Genomic DNA, 24979 nt, shown 5'->3' on the forward strand with positions numbered 1-24979 from the left:
CATTTTCAAAGGCATGTGAGTTGTTCTCTGCGTGCATCTATGCAAAGTTTATCAAGGAGTGACCGATGGGATAGTTAGTTCCTGACTACATGAAAAAGAAAGCACTGTATTTTTTCTTCACGTAGGTCATTACATATTGTTGCGGTTACGGTTGCCTGTGAGAGGCATTCCTGGAATATCACAAACCCTGTAACTTTTGCATTAATTGTGGAATGGATCCGTTGTAGATTCCCAGCACAGAAGTCAACCCCCCCCCCCCTCCTTTTTTTGTAAGCCATTAATACCCCTGTCACATGGTATGTCTAATGGCATTTGCAGCGAATGAGATTAAGTATTAATGCCATTTTTGTTGCTTCTACACGGGCATGGTGAATGACATTCACTGCTAATGGAATTCGCTCATTGAATGAGTTTCCCGAACTCATTCACGCGTGACTTGTGTACTCTCGACGACAGGGGCTTGGCAAAAAATTACAAAATAGATAAGTTAAAACGAAATGTAATATATTTTCAAATAACGATCCAATGTTTACCATTGTATTGTTAACAATATAGTGGAAAGATGTAAACAAGAAGCACGATTTGTAGGGTTTCGTTATCATAGCAGCCTGCCGATAAACATTGCCATCAATTGCGAAGGCCATTTTGTTTACCTGTGCAGACTGGGAACCCAAGACGGCAATGACATTCGGTATGAATGTCATTTACTGCAAATGACATTACATGTGCCGTGTGACAGGGGTATTACAGTGCAAAAGTGTCAAAATACGGTGCAAGACACAAAATGGGAGCTGTGTCTTTCGCCATCATTTGTCCTTTTCGAGCTGTTACTAGTTTCCAGAAATGTACCAACTCGTCCACCGCCCTTTCCAGGAATATCCCACTAACTTCACAAACGTCCCGAACTACGAACCCTATCATCACTGTCCAAAGAATGCACACCACCTGAAATCCACTCGGCCAGGATCAACAAGGCACTGCGCCTTTCTAAGAGCCGCAGTTCAACCATTGTTTCCCCACTCGTTTAGCATGTTTAATTTTGCGCTAACTACTGTTCTCCGATTATGCCCCATGAGGTGCTACGGGTCACGTATCGCATGTTAATGAAAACGTCCTGCCGGGGCCAAGGACCGCTGCTCACCATGGTCGACGAACAACGTTGCATTGCGCAACACCTCCAGGGGCTCCCAGAAGCTGTCCGGGTACACTGTGAGCCGAAAGTTGGCCGGCGCCGACGTGGTGTCTCCGAGGAAGGCCACGAACCCGAACGAGTCCTGATAAGCTGCAGCTGGCGCCGAGTCCTGACCGCCGTCCACGCTCTCGTACTCTACCTGCGTGTGAGAACCCATTCTTGAAGTGCTTATTTCATTCAGAGTTGTCTGTTTCTCGAATGAATGAGGTCACGAAAGGAAAGAAAAGTACGAAGAAGCAGTTGGAGCACGCATGGTTGTGGCTTAGCGAGGATCAGAAAGGAAGTTCAACTGCGAAAGAAAAATGCATCTCTGACAGCGTTCGTTCATCGCAAATATGAAACTAGCTAAGTGCACCGGTGCTCGATGGCAAGACGTCAGCGTTCTGGAAATGATGGAGTGAGTATTGTACCTCTTACAATTTAAGGCAACTGGATCAAGTTCATCGTGTACCGCAATGCTTGTAAAGGAGAACTGCCTTGCCGTCGATCTTGTTTGAAAATAAATACACGGCTTGTTAGGGGGCTCTTTCCAAGAAGTGGAAAGTGAAAAAATCAGCACATGTTCTAATTTGGACGTTTTAGCGTTAACTACCACTTGAGGCAAAACACACTATATTTATACAGAGACTTCGCGTTTTTGCAAAGTATTTATGATCAATTTAAGAAAATCTGCAGAGCTGGTCAGTGGTATTTACAGATGTAAGGTGTAGCTGTGAACGTCGTGCAGGATAGCATAGAAGTTTTCGGAATTGAACTGTGGCGTAGCGTAATGTCACGTACACACTAGCGGCAAAACCGGTCACGTACACGCCGGCGGCAAGACGCGCGCCGCGAAAGCAGCCGCGAAACAGGTTTTTCTTGCCGCGGCAGGGACGCTCCTGGACCGATTTTTTTCAGTTTGCCGCGTGCCGCCGATGAAGGAGACCAATGAGAGCAGCCCGCTTCCGTGACGTGCGCGCGGGAAACTGGTGACATGCGGACCCACCCGACCGCTCATTTCGTACTCGCGTCCGCTGTTAGCAGGAAACTCGTTTCGCACTATCATCTGCACGCATCAGCTCCCGGACCGAGCTGACGGATAGTTCGAGAAGGGGGGAGAGAGTCTAGTCTGTCACGTGATTGCCGCAGCGGCGCTACGGTCCGTAGCGGCGCGCCGCCGGTTGGTGTGGCCGCCCTGCCGCCGCTGCGTTTTGCCGCCGGCGGCGCGCCGCGCGCGTTTTGCCGCTAGTGTGTTCGTGCCATTAGGGTACGGCCACGCTAGCGGTAAAAACCGCGCGCGTCATGCCGCGGGAGGCAAGTTGCCGCGCGTCAGAGCCTTGCCGCGAGGCCACCGTGGCAAGCGCGTCTCGCCGCGCGGCAGCGCGATAAGATCTCCCGCGCTCTCCGAACACGCGAGCAACACCGCGAGCGCTCGTTGTTTCATGCGAGAGACGACGATCGTCGATTGAAATCCCGGCGCGGACCGGCGGCGATCCGGTTGTGATTAAAGCCCCTATATATGTGATGGCTCCGTGACGTCACCCTCGTCGCTCTTGATTGGTTCTTCATCTCGCGGCAGCGGCATTTGCCGCAGAAATGGGTCTCGAACCCATTTCGCCCGTCACGCCGCAAAACCCCCGATTCCTGCCGCTTTTGACGCGTGTTTTTGCCGCTAGCGTGGCCGTACCCTAAGGCATACCTTCTGGGGATAAGATTTCTGATGAAATACTAATGTTAGAGAAAACGATATATAGGACAACTGCCAACGACGTGAGCAGTTCCACCACTGGGCTCTGGCAACGACTCCTCTTCCTACGACAAGAAGACTGAAGTGAGAGACGGGTCTACATATACAACGTGTGTAACGCCACCAGGCATCAAACACACCTCCGTTCTCTGAACTGCTCACCACTAAGGCACTTATAGCTTTCCTGCGGGATACCACCCTTAATGAAACTCGATAAATAATGATAAATGTGCTTTTTTGTTTTGTTTCTTTTTCTTCCCCCTTTCTTTCATCCCTCCAAATATGACCTGAAGCAGCATTCCACGACTGTCGCATGTCATTACTTTTTTTTCCTCTCCCATCGTAATAGACTTATTCGGTCGAACAAATTCAGCAAGGGCAAATCATTTATTGTGCGGCATATGCCTGCCAGCTCGGTAAAAGAGTCGAAGTCTACAAAATAAGGCAATTGGCATTCGCCGACAAAGGCACCGCACTAGTGCAATCCCCGCGACTATACACTGCGACTGTGTGGAGTGCAACATACGGCCTGAGCATCGAGGTCAGTCTGGCCAAACTGCCGGGCCTCGGCGCCTCCAACCATGAGTAGGCCGCGACGAGGGTGCGAGGTGACCTTGTAGGTGATGGCTCCCGCTCCTGCTCGCAGGTTCGTCTCTGCTGACAGGTTGGCCGAACTCAGGGGCGCCGCATCGCCACGCCGCACTACTAGTCCCGTGTTGACTGCCACCTGCACAGACGCGAGGTTTCCGAAGCGAAGGCTCAACAAACAAGCATACTTGAAACGAACTTCCCTGTATCTTGCTACCCATGTGTGACAGGCGCAAGTGATACAAGAAAGTTTGTAGTCGATGAGCGCTGATGCCGTGCTTGTGTTTCTTCTTTTTCTCGGTACATATATAACCATGACAGCTAGATTAAAGGCACATGATTGTGCCGTAACTAGCGAGGCTTGCAAGAGCCCTCGTCAGAGTACGTCTTCAGTGTAATGAAAGGTTTCGCTTGTTAGAAAGTCCCAACACACACAACAGGAGAGCTAGCTAGGCCAACCCTAATACCCCATCTTTCTTCCTTGCATCGACATTCGTGCAGTACCACGTGCTGAACACAACGCAACTACAGCCCACACACTTGTGCAGATCGACCCACGACGCGCGACAGAGCGCATTTCGCTTTCTGTTCCGCCTACAGATGTACCGTGATCTATATTTGTCATGACTCATGACCTAAAATTTCCATCACCTCAATTGACCCCGTTCAATTAAGGACTGTGACTTGGCTCCTGCTGCTCCTCTCTACTTGGCTCAATAGCGCAGTGGGGCAGAGGCCACCGCGCACCGTCGGATGCCAGCCGCCTTCTTGTCGTGATGTCAATTGCCACAACTGGGAGGGGTATTATACTTGCATGGTCACACTCTCCTTCCCACTATTTGTTTTGATATGTGCAAAATAAACCACTAGTTGATAAGTCACACATGTGTTCTGTAGATCCTTCTCTGCTAGTCCATGTCTTTTACCGCAGGCATAATGTTCAGCCTCAACGAAAACGAAATTAGTTGCAAGGAAACGTGTCGTTGAAGATGAGAAGATCTGGCGTGATTTTCACAAAGCTTTTTTCTTCAGAGATGTGTTTTTCATTGGGCGGCCACCTTAACCAGTATGTTCGCCGTCACGTTTGGATGGTGTCTGCCGTTACGAATCACTCCAGGGTACAAAATTTGAGAATGGATCCATGCCCTTCGCGACTATCCTGTGACTTTGGAAGGGTACATTAACACTGTGCGAACAATGAAAGCGTCAGTTTGGAGCCAGCTTTTCCACAAGATTTGTCTTCGTCTGGGTCCTACGCGCAATCCTACAAGGAAGCCACAGTCCTGAGCCAACGTTTCACCTAAAGGGCTTAGTCAGGACAACAGCTGTTATGTTGACGAAGACAAGTTGCCGTGTCTTCGTTACGCTGCTAGTTATGGTGCTATGGCAACCTTTGCCCGCTGACTGGTAATATTTCCAAGTCTCCATATTCCTGTCACCCTTTTGGCGTGTATGGAAAGGTAGATCATTCACAACAAAATCAAAATTCGAATCATAGGGTTTAACGTTCGAAAGCAACCCACGGGCTATATGAAGGATGTCGTAGTGGGTGGCTCCGGATTAATTTTGACTTCATGGTGTTCTTTAACACCCACCTAAATCTAAGCACACGATAATTTTGGATTCCGCCTCTATTGGAACGCAGCAGCCGCAGCCAGAAATCGAACCTACGACATCGTGTTCAGCAGCAGAACGCAATAGCCATAGCCACAGAGCCCACGCGGTGGGCTCCACCACTCACAACACTTCCAAAATTGACGTTACAGATAAGTATTACGGCTTACCCTAACAAACGGCTTGGAGGCGCGTATCTCGAGCACCCCGGATGCGTAGTACTGTCCGTCTGTCACCCAAAGTACGGCCCGGGCTGACGGTGCGCCACTGTGCCTGCACAAAGAGAAAAAGATGTCAGCACCATGCGGGCGCATTACTTATTGCTCTGTCCAAGAGAGTTGCGACTTGTTGAGGTCGGTACGACAATTTGTTTTTTTTTTTTGGACACAGAACTTCTGCAGCACAAAAATACAGGACATAATATGAAGCGCGTACGTTAGGCTGACTTACAGCCATTTTGATTTTATTCCTGAGGGCACTATACGATACGTGAGGACTTTGGGAAAAGAATCAAATAAAGCCGATATAGCAGCGGCACATCCAAAGCACGCACACCCATAGAAATCTCAAATAGCGTGCATCAACCTGCCACGCGAAGGTGGGGATTATCTACCTGGCAGGTTGATGCAAGCGACGTTTGTTCTGGTTTTGTGCTTTCAACGGGTGCCAGTATAGCAATAACAAAGATAGAAGAAAGGTTGAACACGAGGATTAGTTTTAATGAGCCTTTGTTGAGGGGGAGACACATTTATTTTTGGCACGAAAAGCGCAGATTGACGGTCTTCGCAAGACGACGAATGCACTAGCTTGCTGAATGCCAATATCCTTCTTACTTGAAGGCTTCTAAGCCAAACAAGGCTTTGGTTGTAAACAAGCATCGTTCTCTATACAGTCCCCTCCACTCCACTGACTCTCGGCTGCACTCGTACGCTCACCCAGCTAGCACAAAAGAGATATAATCATTCTTATTCACGGATATTTCGCTTTGACCGTCAAAAATCTAGATTGAAGAAGTCAACATCGAGAAGGATTCAATCGTGATGGAAAATTTTGCTATAAGGCGGATTTTGGAAGACGTTTAAAATCGCCGGTTCTAGCAGCCTACAATTAATGATTTTTTGTTGCTGTTTTCTTTGTTCTGCTTTTTGGCGGGAAAAATTAACGTTGGTTTTTGTTTTTACTTCGCCCGGTTAGAAGAGAGTGCAATCAACCCAGGCGCGGGTGTTTGCATTGTGGTGAGTGAGCACTGAAGGGGCAGCCGCTTGCTCTTTATGCTCATAACGAAGTCCGCAATAAAGAAAAGCTACGCTGACCTTTCAGACCGTCATAAGAGGCGTAGAGTTAATGACAAACTGATATTTTTCAATCCTGTTGCCACAACTACCGTCCAATAAGTCTGATGGCACGTTAATGAAAGTAGTAACCATGCTTCTAGTGAAGTATCCTCGCCACATGAGCATGCTCAATCCAAAGATAGTTTTCACGAAAGTGAACTTGCCTTGAAAGGAGATGTAGACACACATACGCAAGACATTGCTGGTTAATATTTTGTTCCACAAAACGACTCTCCTATGAGCGCGGGCATCGAAAATGGAGGTTCTTCGGACGATGCATCATCATCTGCAGAAAATCCGGCAAGTCTATGTCCACGTAAATGTGTGGAATTTCAAGCATGGCTTGCATCATGGGTTACAAGTCACCGCATGTCGCAGTTTCTGAACTTCTCCGGAAACTAAGCACCACTTTCGACGTTGATTTGGTCATCGACGCGAGGACATTGTTGAACACTCCTCGATACACTTCAACGCGATCTGTCCCTCCTGGCGAATATTGCCATTTTTCTTTGAAGGAAAATTTAGAACGCATGATTGCTGTGTTCCAGAGTGGCTGTCGAGGGTCAACGAAAATGTCAGTCAAGCTGGACTTACGGTTCAAACTGTAAATTGTTTTGATATTGTTTGTCGCAGTTTTCCTTTTGTCTGTTTGGTTAACGTGTTTCACTTTGACCGAAAGTAAGAAAAATACACCGTAGTCTAGTTGCTAGAGCACCGGCTGCTGTGCTCCGCGGCAGAGGTTCGATTCCATTACAGGTTGCACATCACTTTTTTGTATTATTAAAGCCAGTGAGGAACCTACCTACCCTACCGCAAAGTGCCAAGAATGAGACATTAAAAAGTTCGACTTTTGTTATTTCAAATTATCTTTATAAGGTGGCGCTAGCACTATGGTAGCAGCCGCATTTTGTATTTTCTTAGTTAAATTAGCTAGCATTTCTGTGCTTAGGTACCGAGTAAGAAGCCACACTGAGTATTTTTCTGCATTGCAGCAGCGTGTGTCGCAAGAGGATGCAGCGCCGCGACGTATCATAGCGGCTACCTGAAAAGCGAGGAGTGGCGTGACGCCTCATTGGCGTCATCGCTTGCGCCGACGCAGTCTGAGCAGCCGAGCGGACTGAGCCCCCCGCGCCGCTTCCCTCCAGATTGCGTAACTTTTGAGCCCGCCGTTACATTCACCGTTATTTTATTGCGATAGCAATTATATGGACACTTCAACCGGATTTCTGCCGTCGCCGTGAGGTTCCGTATAGATAAAATCTTCGCCGCGCGCCGTATGCCCGAGCGGAAGCGTGCGGGGACGCGCGCTATCACGGAGAGCGAACGCACTCAATCTCCCACGCGCAAGCAAGGAAGCGGGAAGCCAGCGCTGGAGGGAGCGGGGGGGGGGGGGGGGGCGCACTTCTACTCTGCCAACAACCGCGCTCGTCGCTCGTCGCTCGCCCGCACCGTCTCTTATCTCCACACGGCTCTGACCTTTATGCGCTGTGCATTCGCCTCTCAGTTTCCGTTGAAGCGATAGACCGCGCGTACCTTCGCCCGCTGCGGCGTATGTGCTTGCTGCCAGCGTTTTGACAGTCGTTGTCTGCAGTCATTCAGTGTGATCTATTCATGTTTGTTTGTGCGCGCTCACACCACGCTTGTTCATTAAGTTAGTAATAGTCGGGCCACATTTTCCAACGCACGCTACACATGCAATGCTGCCCGGATCGGCAGTGCAGCGCTCCAGGTGTGTCCCTTCACACGCGCTGCCCACGGGAAGCCTTTCTCATCAACACCACCGTTTCACACGCGCCTTCTCGTGGTCATCGAGTCTCTCTTCATGTCGGTCTACTTACGCCGCAGCACACCTGCTTACTTAATCAGCTCATGTTTACTACAATTCATATTGCTACCAAAGCCGCTCACCTTACTTCGTATGACATTGCTGTGTTGCTATCGCATTCATTGCTTCGCCCTTAGGGCTGAAACTGTGACATTTTTTTTGTCAGGACCAGCCGTTAAGTTCCTGACGCGTGTTCGCTCATGAACTGCGGAGCGCCAGAATGCCTTCCACATCTTTGCTCACGTGAGTAGTCACTGCCATTTTGACACCTGTCGTGTTTAGTTATTTACAGCGCTTTTCAGGCGGGAGTTTTAGGCGGTAATGAAGTTCTGCAATGAAAGCGCCTTGATTTTAACTGGAATCTGTAATATTGTTTAAGAGGCGTGTTTACGTCTGCGTACGTTTCTTTTATTGTGTGCGTATTCAGGTTTGCCAAAGCTGTCTAAAATTACCTCTTCGTTTCGTTGACTGGTGATCGTTATCAAGCGCAACAATTAACGCTTAGATTGCTGCAAACGCACAGTTACCCCAACCCCTATATATGCAGCAAATACCTCCCAGATATAATCCCAGAATGTCCTAAATGCCAAAATCCAAAGTGCGACTTAAATCACATGCTGTGGCAGTGTCCCGCGCTAAACGCTTGCTTTGGGTCTCCTACCACCGAGGACGACTGGATCAACCACCTCAGGAGCCCTGACAGGGCCCTTCAACACCAGGCCGTCCAGAAGGCCCAACAGGTGGCCGGCGAGCTCCGACTCCCAGTCCCCACATGGGCGGAGCCACCGGGCCGGCCCCCGTAAGGGGTGCCCAGGCCCCTTCAGGACCTTTAATAAAGTTAATTCTCTCTCTCTCTCTCTCTCTCTCTCTCAAACATATAATTTTGCGGTTCCGCCGTTGGCTGTCTTCGAGCACGTCAAAGACGTGTTAGGTAAAGGTTAGGGTTTAATCACTGAGGTTTACATCCAGCGTTTGATAACTCTTTTAATCCTCAGTCATGTCAACCGGATCGTGGAAGCAACCACGGTGTAGAATTCCGTTCTGCTGCCTAGTTATTTATTCTCCGCTTCTTAAATGTTAAAATTGTCTCAATATATTTTTTCACGGGGTAAAACGCACATAAGCTGAAATAATAATAATAAAAAGCCTCCGAAGAAGTAAACAAAGCCGAGCACCTCTAGTTCACACAAGATCTACTGGTTTCATCCACTAGCCGTACTATAACGTGCGTCACAACCTCATACCAGGGCGTTGCTTGTTTTCTGCTCTATGTAAGAACACGGTCGTCGCGTACAGCAGTCCACACATTGGAAAATGACACATTAGCACCATTGACCTCACTGAGATCAACAGCCGCCAATCCGTGGCGTGGGATTCTCGTCGTGGGCTCACCGGAAAATTATCTTTCCGCTGTCCAGGTCGGCCTGCGTGAAGCGGTACACCTGGCTCGCCATGTTGTCGGCGTGAAACAGGGCTCCGTTTGGGATGTCCCGGCGCGTGTACTGAATCTGTGACGGAGGCGAGTCGGCATCCTCGTAGCGCAGGTCCTGCGAGGTGAGTGGCCGCTCAGAGTCGGCCACCACCTGGAACACCCGGTCGACCACGCGCACCGGCGGGTTGTCATTGCGCATCGTCACCGAGATCCTGCATATGCATACACACACAACATATTATGGAAGCAGTAGTAAATACCATGTGTCGCACTAGCTACGAGGGAGGTTGGACAAATAGGAAGCCATGCTAAATAATTAAATGTGCTAAGAGCAGACTGACGGGATTGCTGGTACGATATGCTATTGGTTGGCAGTGCATAAGTTTTCGAGGACGGAAGCCGAGGAAGAACAGGAAAGAACACTGACCTGTTCTCTGAATTTTCCTTTTTTTATTTCTTAGGAAGAAGCTTAAGTTCTGCAGGTGTTATCACCTAAATTGCTAAAGAAAATTGAGGAAATGGTTTTTCTCAAAAACCATTGCACCGATTCCAATGAAGTTAGTTGCATGAAAAAGAAAGGCACTGTAGAAAGCCGATTTCCTAATTTAGGCTGTCACTTTTTTAGGCAAAATTCTTAAAAATTGCAAAACTAAAGAAAATACTAAAGCATCAAGTTTACAACTCTAACTTTGCAATGAAAAACGATATCATTTTCTTAAACTGTCCCTAATAATACACCTCAAGCGGACAAAATTTATATATTATACACCGCTCAGAAATATACCACTGATTTGCGAGCAGGAGTCTTGCAAAACCCTCATAAACACTGCAACAATTTCACGTAAGCTGTAAACTTATAAATCAAATTGGTCCACTTCAGTTCGCTCTAACAGATGCAGTTGACATAACTGAGACTACATGTTTTTTTTTTTTTTTTTTGCCGAGTTACGAGTTCGTAAGTTCTGTGCTTCAATTTTCCTGAAACTTACCTATTTTCGGGAATTTTCGCAAAACATTGCAAGCCCTATACCAAAATTCTGTCCCCCAATGTCGCTAGAACATAACTTTTTCTCTCAAATGCAACAAATGTCATTCAAATTGCTCCAGCAAGATTTTCATGAAAGCACTTCTGTTTTAGATGTAGTTGAACCTGCGGCATCGGAGTTCGCCCCAAGCTAAAGGTTAATTTTATATACCACGAGTGTGACGACATCCATGCTTAAGAATTTGCTGAACGTCAGTTATTTGCTACACAACCAAATAATCAAAGCGGACACGTGACTTCTCACCAATCAAGTTTGCCCTTTGTGTTCTCTGTCCACTTGCCATCCCTGGTACAGATGCTGTAGTGCCCGCAATATTCAGCTAGCAGTACGTATTAGAGAGTTTTAACATGTCTTGTAAGTAGTTCCCTGACATCGGAAACGTTGATAGGAACAGAAATGCTGGTGGCGAAACCGTACATGTGAATATGTGGTGGACCGCAATGCTTTAAAAAAGGCTTTTTTTTTGTCACACGACTTTTCAATCTTGCCGAAAAAAATGTACCATCATGGAGAATACTAGGCATGTCCTCAAGATTCACAACCTTCGCATTTATAATGTGTTTGGTGTTGCCCAGAAAATAGGAAGTTTTGATGCTTTTGATGTAGTTACTTCTAGACATCGTCCAGCGAGACTGCTATGGAAGTAACGATTTCTGGAGAGCTATATTCGGAATAATTAGCAGATGCGCCGGCGAGTTCGCTCAAGTGGCATCAACGGATTCAAATACTAAACTCTGGGAGATTTCAATTAAGAGGACTCAGTGAAGTATAATGGAGATAATTCCAGCAAGTGCAGAAGTGACAATAATTTCTAGACCAGAAAATGTTACCAGGAACGATGTCTGTGCGGGAATGTTTTGATGAGGCTGCGTCAACGCTGTCCTCTGAAAGCATGTGTTTCTTTTTTCACTGCAGCTTCGCAAAGAAACTTCAGCACTTCCAGATAGCATACGTTATAAAGTTTCGTTTCCTGTGCAAGAAAATAACCAATGGTGAATTACACATTCAGAACTATTAAGACGTTGCCTTTCACCATCAGAAGATATAATGTTCAACAAAAGTGCACCTTCCTTTAAAGCTTGTTCCCCGTTTGTCGTTTACGGTTCACACTTAAGCAGATTATTCAACCGGTTTGTTTAGCAGCCCGTGTGTCTCCATAAACGATTCTGCGAGCTTCACGACGCAAGATTTCTAGTTTTATCAAGGTTATCCGTTTTGGAGGCAAGAAAAAAATCCTATACGCCATCAACAAATGAACGTAAAGCAACAACAACAAAAAAATTAAGGTAGGTTGGAAAACCTTGTGGTGGACAACATGCTAAATATACCTTTATAATACTGTAAGAATGATAGCATACTTCTGAGCGGCAATGAAAATAATTGTTAAAAAGTCGCAAGCTATCCCGAGAGGCCTCGTTTGCCACGGCTGGCGGCTCCATATATTAGTGCATAAGTATATAGCATAGTCACTGCTTGATATAAGCGTTACGTGGGCGTTTGTTGAACACATTCTCACAAGATGACGCCGCCAGCACTTATTTTTCCGGAGTCGCCGATATGCGGTGACACTAATGCGAAAACACTAGACCAGAACTCTATAGCGCCAACCTTTTATCCTACGTTAAAGCAAAGGTTGCTCTGCACTACCACGCGATTTGGCGTGTCCGTCGTGATGACCATCGTCGCCGACTTTCTCGCCGAATATTTGTCGCTCAATGAAAGAAAAGAGAAAGAAAATTACGTGTCCAATGATTGGTTTCGAACCCAGTTTTATCACCGCCAATACTCTACCCATATCGGCCACGGACCCGGGCCTAGAAAGACCGGATAACAAACACCCTTGCCTACTTCAATCGTGCAAGCCTGCGATTTGAGACACTTGACGCATCAGTGGCGTCGCGTATCAACAATTTACTTATAAAAGTGAAGTCACGATATCTTCTAACTGCCAATGAAGATATAGAAACTTCATGCCTGACAAAGAAGCCCCATGCAGCCGCGCCGTTATTCATTTCGAGCCAGATATGCTGAACCGCAATTTTACACGTTCAGAACGAATCTGGCGGCTGTTGGGAGGTCAAATTTAGTGAAGCTTTTTGTTTATGGCGTCCGAAGGTTTGGACGCTGTCAACCGAGGTGGCCCTGTGGCGCGTTTGCACCTATTGTCTTTTCAACGCGTTTTTATGCTGAGGCGGTATTCTACTGCAATAAATTTCGGAGATGCTATCTCCCTCGCGAGATTTCGCGTGACTCGGTACCAGACGCGTCGGCGTATACGATCGACAGCCTTTCTGGCGCTATACTGCCAAGCTCACTATCTTCACGCAGGGCCAGGAACAATCTCGGCCATCTACATCGATGTGTTTGGTACCGAGTCACGCGATATCTCGCGAAGGATCGAGGCAGCATCTCCGAAAGTGGTCGCTCCAGAATTATCGCCCCTGAATAAAGCTTACCCTTGCTCTGCCAGTGTACTAGCGTTCCATCGCGGCCGTGGCTCTGCGAGGTCCGCCCTTGTGACTGCGAGGACGGTTACGGGAAGTGTTCGTCGCCGAAATTCGCTGCGCCTTTCTTCTCGTGATGCACTGTTTTGTCTGGCCGACTCTTCAAAGCTTCGCTTGCACAGATTCCCACAGTGCATGGGATCATGGGAGCTTCACGATGTTTATTTTTACACTGTGCGCCTGTGGAAATCTTCTGTTCTCATGTTGAGGAACGCCACAAATTAGGTATTCCTTATTCAGCGATGCAGTTTGTGTAGGCCCCAACATGTGCACAAAAGAGGCTACGAATCACTAAAACCGGAAAGGTCGAACGCAGTCTTTGTAAAACGCCTTCAATTACTAAGGGAAGTGAAAGCAGAAGCGTTGAGGGTAATTTTTTTTCTTCTTTCATATATCTATGTGAAAAGGAGTAGCCGGCGCCAATTAACAGCGTCATCTCCTAAATACCATATAATAATAATAATAAGGTGGAGAAAGGGCGAGGAATAATGAGATACTGTGATATCTGTCAATGCGTGTGCTTCGGCGTCTGCAGGTACACTCCGAAGGCAGCTGCTTAGTTTTCAGGTTGATTCGTACGATTCTACGCAGAGTGCGAAATGGGCAGACGAAAGTATTTCTAGGTTACACTGCGCAAGGCATATAATTTATAAACCGGCGTAAAACTTTCGCGACCCTTTTTGTTAGGCGACGTTGGTTCATCATGAATGGCAACACACAGCGGGCGCCGCACTTCCGCACCAAAACTACTTAATTGTGAAGACCCCCCCCCCCCCCCCCCCTCCCCGTTCAACCACAAGCCAACTAACACCGCGAAGTCCCATCATATTTAACGTGTGACATTGATTTGGGTCCATATTCAGAAATTTTGTCCGCTATAACTGTTTGTAAGAGCATGTGTGAGCCAATATTATTGTTGTACATATATAAGCGAAGGTGACAGGCCAATGACCAACAGCTCCCACAAACAGAGAAACTTTTTGATTTGGGCCATTACTCTACACATGGCTTTGGAAACCAAGGCTGACACCTCTTCACAGTATCTGGCTGTCGGTTCGTCCGATTCCGACATGTTTGCGTGATGTCCCCTGAATTCTACTTTCTTGTGATGTGATCTAGTCAAATATTTTATAGTAACCTTGTAATGCGTAAAGCTATGAATATGGCGTCGCTGGAGAGGTTGTTTGGCAGCAGCAGATGGTGGTTATCGTTAACAGCTCTGTAAACCACAACTAGTCACACTGTCTGAACTGCGAGAAAACTAAAATAGCTATGCCACTGTCGGGGACGCTACTGTCCATCGACACGACCTGCAAGTGCCGGCGTTGGTGCACGTGCACACGCGAGTCAAGAAAGCAACATTCTTTATATGACAGACGCTTCCGCTTTCGTGCAAAACACGAGTATCAGACACATTCACTTCGGCGCCACAAATACTTCGGACGGAGAGAAAAGTGAAGTATATAAGCGCGCTCGTTACCTGAACGTGCCGTATAGCAGTCGTTCTCCCTGCTCATAGGCCACGAAGTCGAACTCGTCGCGGCTGTTCTCGGAGTCGTCGTGCCGGTACACCAGACGGCCGGCCTCCATCTGCTCTGAGGTGAAGTTGAGCACGGCGCGCTGCTCGACGCGCTCTCTGGTCACGTCCAGAAGGCGCAACTCGCCATGGCTGGGCGGGCGCGTGACGTTGAAGCGCGCCCGGCGCCCCTGCAGCAGCGGTCGCAGCCCTCCGAGCGCCGTCTGACCCCCTTCGGCGACGGTCAGCTCCTCGCTGACGAGCACGGCGTCCTTGGGCATGTGGCACACGCGGAACTCCTGGTCGCGCGCCTGAGCCCCGCCGTCCGTGGACACCCGGAACCGGAACACGTCCGACACTCGGGTCAAGGCACGCCGTTTCAGCTGGTACCGAAGCAGTCCCTGGTCGATCTGTGCATACAAGTCATCATCATCATCATCATCATCATCATCATCATCATCATCATCATCATCATCATCATCATCATCATCATCATCATCATCACCCTACTTTTATGTCCACTGTAGGAAGAAAGCATCTCCCTGCGACCTCCAATTACCCCTGTCTTGCGCCAGCTGATTCCAACTTGCGCCTGCAAATTTCCTAACTTCATCACCCCATCTATTTGTCTGCCGTCCTTGACTGCGCTTCCCTTCTTTTGGTACCCATTCTGTAACTCTAATTGTCCACCTGTTATCCACCCTACGCATTACATGGCCTGCCCAGCTCCATTTTATTGCGATAGCAATTATATGGACACTTCAACCGGATTTCTGCCGTCGGCGTCGCCATCGCCGTGAGGTTCCCTATAGATAAAATCTTCGCCGCGTGCCGTGTGCCCGAGCGGAAGCGTGCGGGGACGCGCGCTATCACGGAGAGCGAACGCACTCAATCTCCCACGCGCAAGCAAGGAAGCGGGAAGCCAGCGCCGGAGGGAGCCGGGGGTGGGGGGGGGGGGGGGGGGCGCACTTCCACTCTGCCAACAACCGCGCTCGTCGCTCGCTCGCACCGTCTCTTATCTCCACACGGCTCTGACCTTTATGCGCTGTGCATTCGCCGCTCAGTTTCCGTTGAAGCGATAGACCGCACGTACCTTCGCCGCTGCGGCGTATCCGCTTGCTGCCAGAGTTTTGAAGGTCGTTGTCTGCAGTCATTCAGTGTGATCTATTCATGTTTGTTTGTGCGCGCTCACACCACGCTTGTTCATTCAGTTAGTAATAGTCGGGCCACATTTTCCAACGCACGCTACACATGCAATGCTGCCCGGATCGGCAGTGCAGCGCTACAGGTGTGTCCCTTCGCACGCGCTGCCCACGGGAAGCGCTTCTCATCAACACCACCGTTTCACACGCGCCTTCTCGTGGTCATCGAGTCTCACTTCATGTCGGTCTACTTACGCCACAGCACACCTGCTTACTTAATCAGCTCATGTTTACTACAATTCATATTGCTACCAAAGCCGCTCACCTTACTTCGTATGACATTGCTGTGTTGCTATCGCATTCATTGCTTCGCCCTTAGGGCGAAACTGTGACTTTTTTTCTCTTAATGTCAATTAGAATATCGCTTATACCAGTTTGTTCTCTGGTCCACACCGCTCTCTTCCTGCCTCTTAACGTTAGGCCTAACATTTTTCGTTCCATTGCTGTTTGTGCTGTCCTTAACTTGTTCTCGAGCTTCTTTGTTAACCTCCAAGTTTTTGCCCTGTATATGTTCTGATAGAAAAAAAAATACTGGCAGTGAATTGATTATATGAGTGAATTAGTGTTATAGTAAATAACAAGAGTGAGTGGTGATTAGTGCTGTTTTACGTCAGACGCTGTACAGCGAGGTATAATAAACGCTGTAGTGAATAGCCATAGATGAACGTTGAAAAGCAGGGGTTTAAAAATCTCAGTACACCGACGTTTTCGCACAGCTCCTCCTTTTGAAAGCGTCAGTTTCCACTGCCGCAAATCACAACGGTGACCTTATCGTGTCGGGAACATAGTGGAATACATATACGAAAGAAAACCGATGGTCTGCGGGGGTAAAATAATGATTGTAGAGACAAGGGCGACACGCTCGAGGGTAGCGTATAATATATAGTTCGGTTTATGAAAGACATATTTAAGGGAATATATCTGGGAGAGGTTTAGAAGTACTGAATGCGTAGCGAGTTGGTATTCCGTATACGGACGGACAATATCGCGATAAGCAAGGAGCGAGATAGAAACACGACACGAACGCTGACTAGCAACTGTGGTTTATTGTCAGAAACACGAATGTATAACGAGGCCGTCTGTGATGCTGCCCAAGTCACAGATCGATTATTTAGCCGCTAATATTTAGGCTTTCTACACGCGTTTGTGCTTTGTCATGTATTCGTCTTTCTGACAATAAACTACAGTTGCTCGTCTGCACTCACGTCGTGTTTCTTTCTCATCCCTTGTTTGTCGCGATATCCTTCTTCAGTATGGGAGAGACTTCAATCCAGTGGTTGATTTATTAGCCTGATGTTGGCATAGGTATCATCAGCCAGCAAGGATGATGATGTTATACTTGCTGAGCAAGGCTCAGCAGGGCGGGATCTGTCTGACTGCCAGAACATCATATCAATTGCCGTTGGATTCTGGTGCTTACGCTTGACCCGTCTCCTCACCTGCAGCTGTGTGAAGCGACTGCCTGTCGCAAGCACCGCTGGAGCCGCGCCACCATGCGGCAGAGCCGTGAGCAGCAGGTTACCAGCCTGAGGCGGCTGCTCGAGCGTGTAGACCACAGCATCGGCGGCCGACGGCTTGGGCCACGAGGCGTACGTGAGGTGTGCGGCGCTTACGACGCCCTCGAGCACGCCCTCCAGGGTCAGCTGCTCGTTGTGCACCGCCTGGACGCTCTCGAACGACAACCGAAACTCGTAGGGTCCCGCCCGAGCGCTGGCACACGAGATGAAGAACTGGAAGCTGTCGGAGGCCGCAGAGTCGTCATCGGGCACGCTCACCGCCTTGTCGCCTTTGGACGGCTCCGGCTGAATCGGCGGCGTCGGTTGAGGGTCCTCCTTGAGCTTATCCACATACCGGACCTTGCCGCGCACGATGTGTCGCTGGCTGAAGTGTCCCACGGGAGACCATCGGCCGGTACTCTTGAGTCGCTCCAGGGTACCGCGACGAGGCGGCCTTGTCACCTACAAAAGAGGGAGTGTGAACACAGGGAAGAGACGTGGAAACCACGCATACCTGTATGAAGTTGGTTCATCAAGCTGAGACCGCTTGACTTCTTTAGAAGATAGTTGGTTTGACTCTCTTTATTATATTTTATCTATGAATTACATTTAATTTCTCTTCCGTCCCTAGGTTTTGTAACATCCGCCTAATTTCGAGTAACATTGAAGTGGGAGAAAAGAAATGCTGATGGCTCTACCAGCGGAGGCGGATCATTTCTGTCACATCTGACGATTTTCTAGCCTACCTGTCAAAGTTGGCGATGTGGAACATCACCGCAAACTCGTCATGCCTGAGAGTTCCGTAGTTTCTCGCTGTTGAACGATGCAATCGTATCGCACGAAACGCGATGGCCCAATTATTTTTCCCCCTTAAAAGCAGCTGCATAAACCGAAAGTGGGCCTTCACGAAGGGACACAAAAAAAGCAAGTGCTCGTCTGTTGTTTGTACGTGGCGCACATCAGGGCCTACCTCGTAGCGTATCTCGAGGTTCTGGTCGGGGGCGTTGGTCACGGCGGACAGGTTGGCGGAGCTGATGGTCGCCCACCCTCCGCGGGCCACCATCAGGCCCGTGTTGTTGACCAGGGCCAGACTCAGCTCGAAGGTGACTACGCGCAACACCACAGTCTGCGTGCTGTCCGAGCCGGGCGACCCGCCGCCACCACCCTTGTCCGACACCCCGAGCGCCACGTGCGACTCCGCCTCGCGACCCCGGTGAACGAAGCTCACCAGGCGCCGGTCAATGTCCTCCTGAAACGTCCAATGCACAACGCTGAGGAACATGTCAAGGAACAGCCGATTGCTCCAGCCAGTGGTTCTAGGGAGATAGATAGAGAGAGAGAGAGAGAGAGAGAGAGATAGCGAAGCAAAGGCAGGGAGGTTAGCTACCCTGCACTGGGGGAAGGGAATAAAGGAGTGAAAAAAGAGAAAGAAGGGAAAAGAGGGAGCACTATTGGGGCGCACACTTAAAAACGCACCCCAAATCTACAGGCGGTCGCAGAGACCTGTCGACTTCAAGTACCGTAGTAACACCCTTGTTGCTTTCTGCGCCAGCGACGAATGCTTCATCATTTGCACATACTGCTCTTCACTAAGCAGTGTTCGATGTTCCCGAGTCCAGAGCCGGCATAGAACGACCTCGCGTGCGCAAGGCAGTGCGTATTCTGTGTGAAATGTAATTTTCTACTCTGTTTAAGTCCCCGTGCAGTATGTGTATGCTCTGCCTGTAAACAACCTATGTATGCTGTCGGCGGACCATAATCCGCAGACATGCGTATGTCATAAGTCTATACGGGTATACAGGGTGTTTCACGTAACTTTGGTTCCAAGGATTAAAAAAACAAAACAAAAACGTGGTTAACCGCACCTGAATGAAACCAACGACATATGGTTTGCCGTCATGTGGAGTTCCTTAGAGTATTTTTTATATTCCGCTTAATTAATTAATTAACAAACATAAATTATTCAAAATTTTTCATATTCACTTTAGGGTCAAGTGCGTTTCGTTTACGTTGTAGAGGGGACTCAGAAACTACCGATCCATTTTTTGTGGCAACGTACATGCTGCGTCCTGTTTTTTTTTCGGCGTTTAAAGAAAGCCCAAGAGGTATGAAATAAAACCACGTGATTACGCCCACGCGTTACCGTATTGCAGCGCTCTCACCGTGCTTCGAGCGAAAGAACCGTGCGCGCGGACCGTGGCGAAGTGAGCGGCCGCGGCTCTAGGCACCGGCTTCACAGCGCGTCAGCATTTTCGAAGGTGGCACACGGAAAGGAAGCGCAGTCGCCCCATAAGCGATAAGCTGACCAGCGCGCACGGTTCTTTCGCTCGAAGTACGGTTGAGAGCGCTGCTATACGATAGCGCATGAGCGTAGTCACGTGGTTTTACTTCATATTTTGCGGGCTTTCTTTAAACGCCGAAGGCAATTACCACGCAGCATATACGTTGCCCCAACAAATTGGATCCGTCGTTTCTGAAACCCCCTGAAACTCAGGCCCTTCCGCCGCTTGAACGTTGTGCGCACGAGCACTGGCGTTCTGCTGCGAAACTGTGTGCACACCACACCCGGGTGCGCACACTTATAGGTGTGGTATGTACCACACCGTAAAGTGTACGCATATACCACACGTACGCTACACTTCAAGCTACAAACGCTGATGGTTTCCTTCTGTTTCATCTTGTACACCACTCGGGTGCAACGCCTCCACCGCTAATGGCGACGCTCCTCATCTCTACAGCGTTGTGAGACGCATTATAGCTGCCAGGGACTCGAGAAAGTATGACAAGTACCGAACCGCCGGCACTAATTGACCATTCCTAATGGTCGGAATGGACGACCTACGTTAAAATGTTTCTGCTTCACAGCAAAAGTTGCCTCGCGGGGTGTGTCCCGTCAATATGTCGTCCTCATGTGTGCTTAGAATACCACCTGAGGAGCTTCAGCGCAACGATAAGCATTGCTATCGCTTTTAGTGAATTGTCCTTCCGACAAAACTGCATAATATTTTCACAGCGAAGCTGGTCGCCTCTAGCTGCTCGGGATTTTTCGTGTCCGCGTGCGCGATCTCACCCAAAAATGTGTGCCGATCCCGGAGACAGTGCAAGGAAGCGGGAAGCGCACAGTGTGCTGCTTCTCCAAGAGGCATCGCATGATGTCATCAGGTGACATCATCACTTCACGAAGATGTCATTGCGTGACGTCACGTTTAATGTGATGACGTCATCGGATTACGTCATCAGGCGATATTGTCACGTGGCGATGTCGTTATTCTCGTATATTCGAATTACAATGCGAAGCTATCATGTCTGCAGCTTGTGTGTAAGTCTATACACGAATTCTCTGACGCAATTTACTTTGAAAAATTGAATTAGTTGAGTAATGCACTTGCGCTTGGCGGAGGGCCTAGAGGAATGAGCATGTGTGTTGCACTTCCGCACACGTGCGGATGCGCGCATGACGTACGTCGCTTGTGGTGGTGGTGCTTGTCTAACGTCGGTCGTGCTTGTCTAACGTCGGTAACAGCTCCGCTGTACATCCTCTTTCAGAGGGTGGACTGAAGGCGGATCCTTTTTTTCTTCTTTGGTTGTCACTGAGTGCAGTATTCTATATGCACGCGTTGGGTTAGTGTATAACCCTATGCTGCAGTAGCTTCGACCACTGCCCGTGAAGATGCATATTCCGTGAAGCGTGCGCGTGCGCGTTGCGCAGAAACAGCGTACAGTGAAGCTCTCATCGCCATCTTCACCCTACCACCCTCCTTCCTCTTCACATGCTATCGCTGCTGTTCCCTCCAACTTCCTTCCTCAGCGTGGCTAGTAGTAGGCTAGAACACTCCACTTAGGCCGATCTATCCACGTTTCTGCGATTAGAGTTCCTCTGTCTCTCTCTCTATTTACCGCGTTACTTTGTCACAAAAGGGGCTCGAGACAGTATGACTTGCACCGAACCGCCGGCACTAGGTGATCATGATTAATGGTCGGAATGGTCGAACTTGCTTATTAGTATTTTGAAACGAATTTCGGCCATAGATGAGACTCAAGTAACTGTCCACCGTCATAGGATACGCTACTCGACAACACTTTTTCTGCGCAGCCAAAAAAAAAAAAAAAAATCAACTTAGCCGTCAAACCCACGAGAAACGATACGTATAACACGTGTGCTTGATGAACAAGTGATTAACACGTGTGCTTGATGATATAACACGCGCGTTGCTTATATGTTCAGGCGTCAGAAATCACACGAAACATGCTTATGTACACAAAAATTGAGCACATTCATTTATTGGCGATCTGAACTGCCGAAGGCGTGCGATTGGAAGACCCCAGGAACAGCAGTCGCACCACCGCCAAGACGCGGTGGAAAAGGTGTTCAGAGTTGGCTCACAACTCTGAAAGATAAATATTAAAATGACGCATCGTGCTGGGCATGGATGGCAGCCGTTGTAAGTGTTGCATTATGGGCTCGTCCTCCTGCCCTCTCGTACTCCACCCGTTCAGATTATGCGTGTAATGAGTGGAGAAAAGTAAAGCCCTCACAGAGGTAACAAACCTGTTGCACCACAAGCTCCGGCGCTGCGTTATATAGTAGGCGATTAGGCGTAATAAATGAAAAAGGTGTAAAAAAAAAAAAGAGAGAAACGTGTACGGTGAAATGTAACTAGGGAGCCAAACAAAGATATCCGATATGCTAGAAGAAATTAAGATGAAGAGAGAGTTGGGCAGGCCATGTAACGCGTATACCAGATAGGTCGTCTACGACAGTTTCAGAATGAATGCATGTCATCAGAAGGGAAGAGCAGTCGAGGATGGCGAAAAAATTAAGAAATATGCTGACACAAGATGGAGTTAGATGATGCGAGACAGGTAGTTGGATATCGATGGGAGAAGCCTTCGTGTTGCTGGCGATGATGACGGAAAAAAATGCGGTGTGTTAGTGAAACGTTTCACTAACGTGGAACTGACGCGAGCCGTATACCTGTGTGAAGGTCCTGAGCGGTTCGCCGGGCCTGTCGGCGTGCTCCATGAAGCCGTCCTTGTCGCCGTCCCCGAGGCTAAGCACCGTGTAGACCAGCTGTGACGGTTGCGTGTCCTCGTCTTCCGCGTGCAGCAGGTCCGGAGAGAGCACCTTGCGCGTGCCTTTGGCGAGCCGTAGCTGCTTGCCCGGGGACACCTGCACACGGCACACACGAAATACTCGGAGCTCAGACAAAAAACGTCGAGCGGATGTTAAAGGGACACTGAGGCTATACACTGAATCCGTTTAGACTGATAAAGTATACGTTAAAATTATATTTTCGTTAATTTCACAATAACAGGTTGATTGCTGTAAGAGAAAATGAAGGCCAAACTCCCATTTTTCCGAGTTTCCCGCCCGAAACCGCAGCTCCGGTACCTCAGTGTGACGTGACAGATTTCAATGCCTTTGCTAGTATTTGGGCCGTTATGTCGCAGTAGAAGTTCCTGAAACTTGCTAAGTATTTGGCTCCTTTGGAACGCAACGTCGTCCCTCTTTACAGATGCGCAGTTAACTAGCATGGCCTGAGCAGTCACTGTAAATATCCATGAGGTCCCAGAAGGTAGTGCGGGATGATGATGATGATGATGATGATGATGATTTAATGGCATCCCCTTTGAAACGGGGCGGTGACAAATAGTCACCCAGCCTGCTTGGTTTAATCAGGTATACTATACATGGAAACCTCGATGCGGAAGCGCCACCTATCTTTCGTTTTTGCGACTTTCTGGCTTATCAAGCTTCCTCGATCGCATGGTAAGAGTGGCTTTTTTTTGGTATATTATGAGGTTAATGTAAGTAATGAAGCCTAACTTATTTTTCTCTTTAGGGTCGCTTTAAAGAATCACGGAAGAATTAAATAATGCCGTTAACTAATAGGTACTGATGGGCTAGGTGGTGACCCATGATATTGGTCAAGCAGCGCACTAGGAAAAAGACGTTCGCACAAACACGAAAGATTGTGCGCTGTTTCACCCAAAAAATACTGCTGGTTCTTCTTGAATAGCGACGCAATCAATGGCTAAGGCTCATTTTACAGGGACGTTAATACGCATCAGTATATTGAACAACGAACTTAAGCAGGCTGTATTAAGTAGGCTGTAAGCAAGCAACATTCTTTGTGTTGTTCCTTCCAAGCTGATTTCAGTTGTTTTATCTGTGGAATACAGCGAAATCAGGAACAGCGGGACGTCACGAAGTAGCTGCAACAATGTAATGTTACGTCAACCGGCTGCTACAATTTCCATTAAAAAAAGAGAAAGAAATGTGAAACTAATGCACACCACCTCCTCACGCAGTGCATTTTTCTGTACACATTTATATTGAATAAACTTCAAGTTGATCTTGAACACTGAGTTCCACGGTCCTCGGATAGCCTAATCAACGTCAAAAGCTGCGAGCGCCTTCCCACAAGATCGCGTCGGCAACTGTGACACTCCTAGTTCTTGAAAAACAAATTAAACACTTCGGGACCCCGTTATAATCATGTTAGCGTTTACGTTGTCCCACCCCGATTTCTTGGGAACCACTCTTAAGTGTACGATTGGAACTGTGAAGTTGTGTCTTGGGACATACTAAAACATTATGTTATATTCCAGCAGCGTGATTTCCACGCAGGAGCAGTGATACTTGGAGCGTACCGGCAGCCGTAGGGAAGCATGGGGCAAAGCGCAAGACGAATTTACAGACAAACACTGTTGTTTATTACAGCATATAAATTCCAACTTTGTTGGCAGTTAGCCCAAAAAGTATAAAAATGCCCTCGTAAAGCCCAACACCAAGAAACTTATAAGAAGAAGCCGGAAATTCTGCGACGCTTTGCTCAATAGTGGCATTGCCAGTATTTGCACCAGGGACACACCTAATCAGTCGGATGGGGCCCCTCATAAGTCCCAAGGGACCGTCATTTCCCGTTGCAAGGCAAGAAGTGACAAAATTTTAATGAAGGCGACAAGTATCGCTGCTCCCTGGACGGAATTCACTTTGAGTGCATGGATTGTCGGTCCGCACAGCGTGGCGTCGAGGTTACGAGCTACCGGACCTCGTGTTATCTAGCAGGCGTTGCTCCCCGAACTTACTCGACTCTGATGACACTAGATGATGCATTTGTACGGGAAATAACACCTCCCTCTCGAGTTCGCATGGTATATTCTAATTCAGGTGGCTGTGGAGGCTAATATGAAGTTATTGTGAACGCAGCGTTCATGAAACAGTATTTGCTTGGGAAAAAAAAAGAAAAAAGAAAGCTGATTGATGTATACGTCTAGAAGCAACCTGCGACTGCATTGCGAGTTTCTGACCACTTGTTCTATCGGCAGATTTCTGGCGCCATTTGTCAAAGAGAGAGACAGAAAGAGAGAGATGGATATAAAGGCAAATGAAAGACAGGGAGGTTAACCAGAGGATATCTCCGGTTGGCTACCCTGTGGCGGGGAAGGTGTGCGAAAGCTGAGAGAAAAAGAAGAAAACACGATACAGAACTGTCTTTGT

At 48.3% G+C, this 24979-nt stretch overlaps 1 protein-coding gene across 1 annotated transcript in view; it reads right to left on the reverse strand.

Annotated features, from left to right (window-relative positions):
• The window catches only part of LOC119440588 (chondroitin sulfate proteoglycan 4-like), a 172433-nt gene that overhangs the window by 18340 nt on the left and 129114 nt on the right, over window positions 1–24979 (reverse strand). The window contains 8 exon segments of the mRNA XM_037705486.2: window positions 1142–1331; window positions 3445–3645; window positions 5291–5393; window positions 9672–9923; window positions 14742–15187; window positions 17419–17937; window positions 18446–18724; window positions 22451–22645. Coding sequence (XP_037561414.1) covers window positions 1142–1331; window positions 3445–3645; window positions 5291–5393; window positions 9672–9923; window positions 14742–15187; window positions 17419–17937; window positions 18446–18724; window positions 22451–22645 — 2185 coding nt within the window.

Source organism: Dermacentor silvarum, chromosome 2, assembly GCF_013339745.2.
Source record: "Dermacentor silvarum isolate Dsil-2018 chromosome 2, BIME_Dsil_1.4, whole genome shotgun sequence".
Taxonomy (NCBI): Eukaryota; Metazoa; Arthropoda; class Arachnida; order Ixodida; family Ixodidae; genus Dermacentor; species Dermacentor silvarum.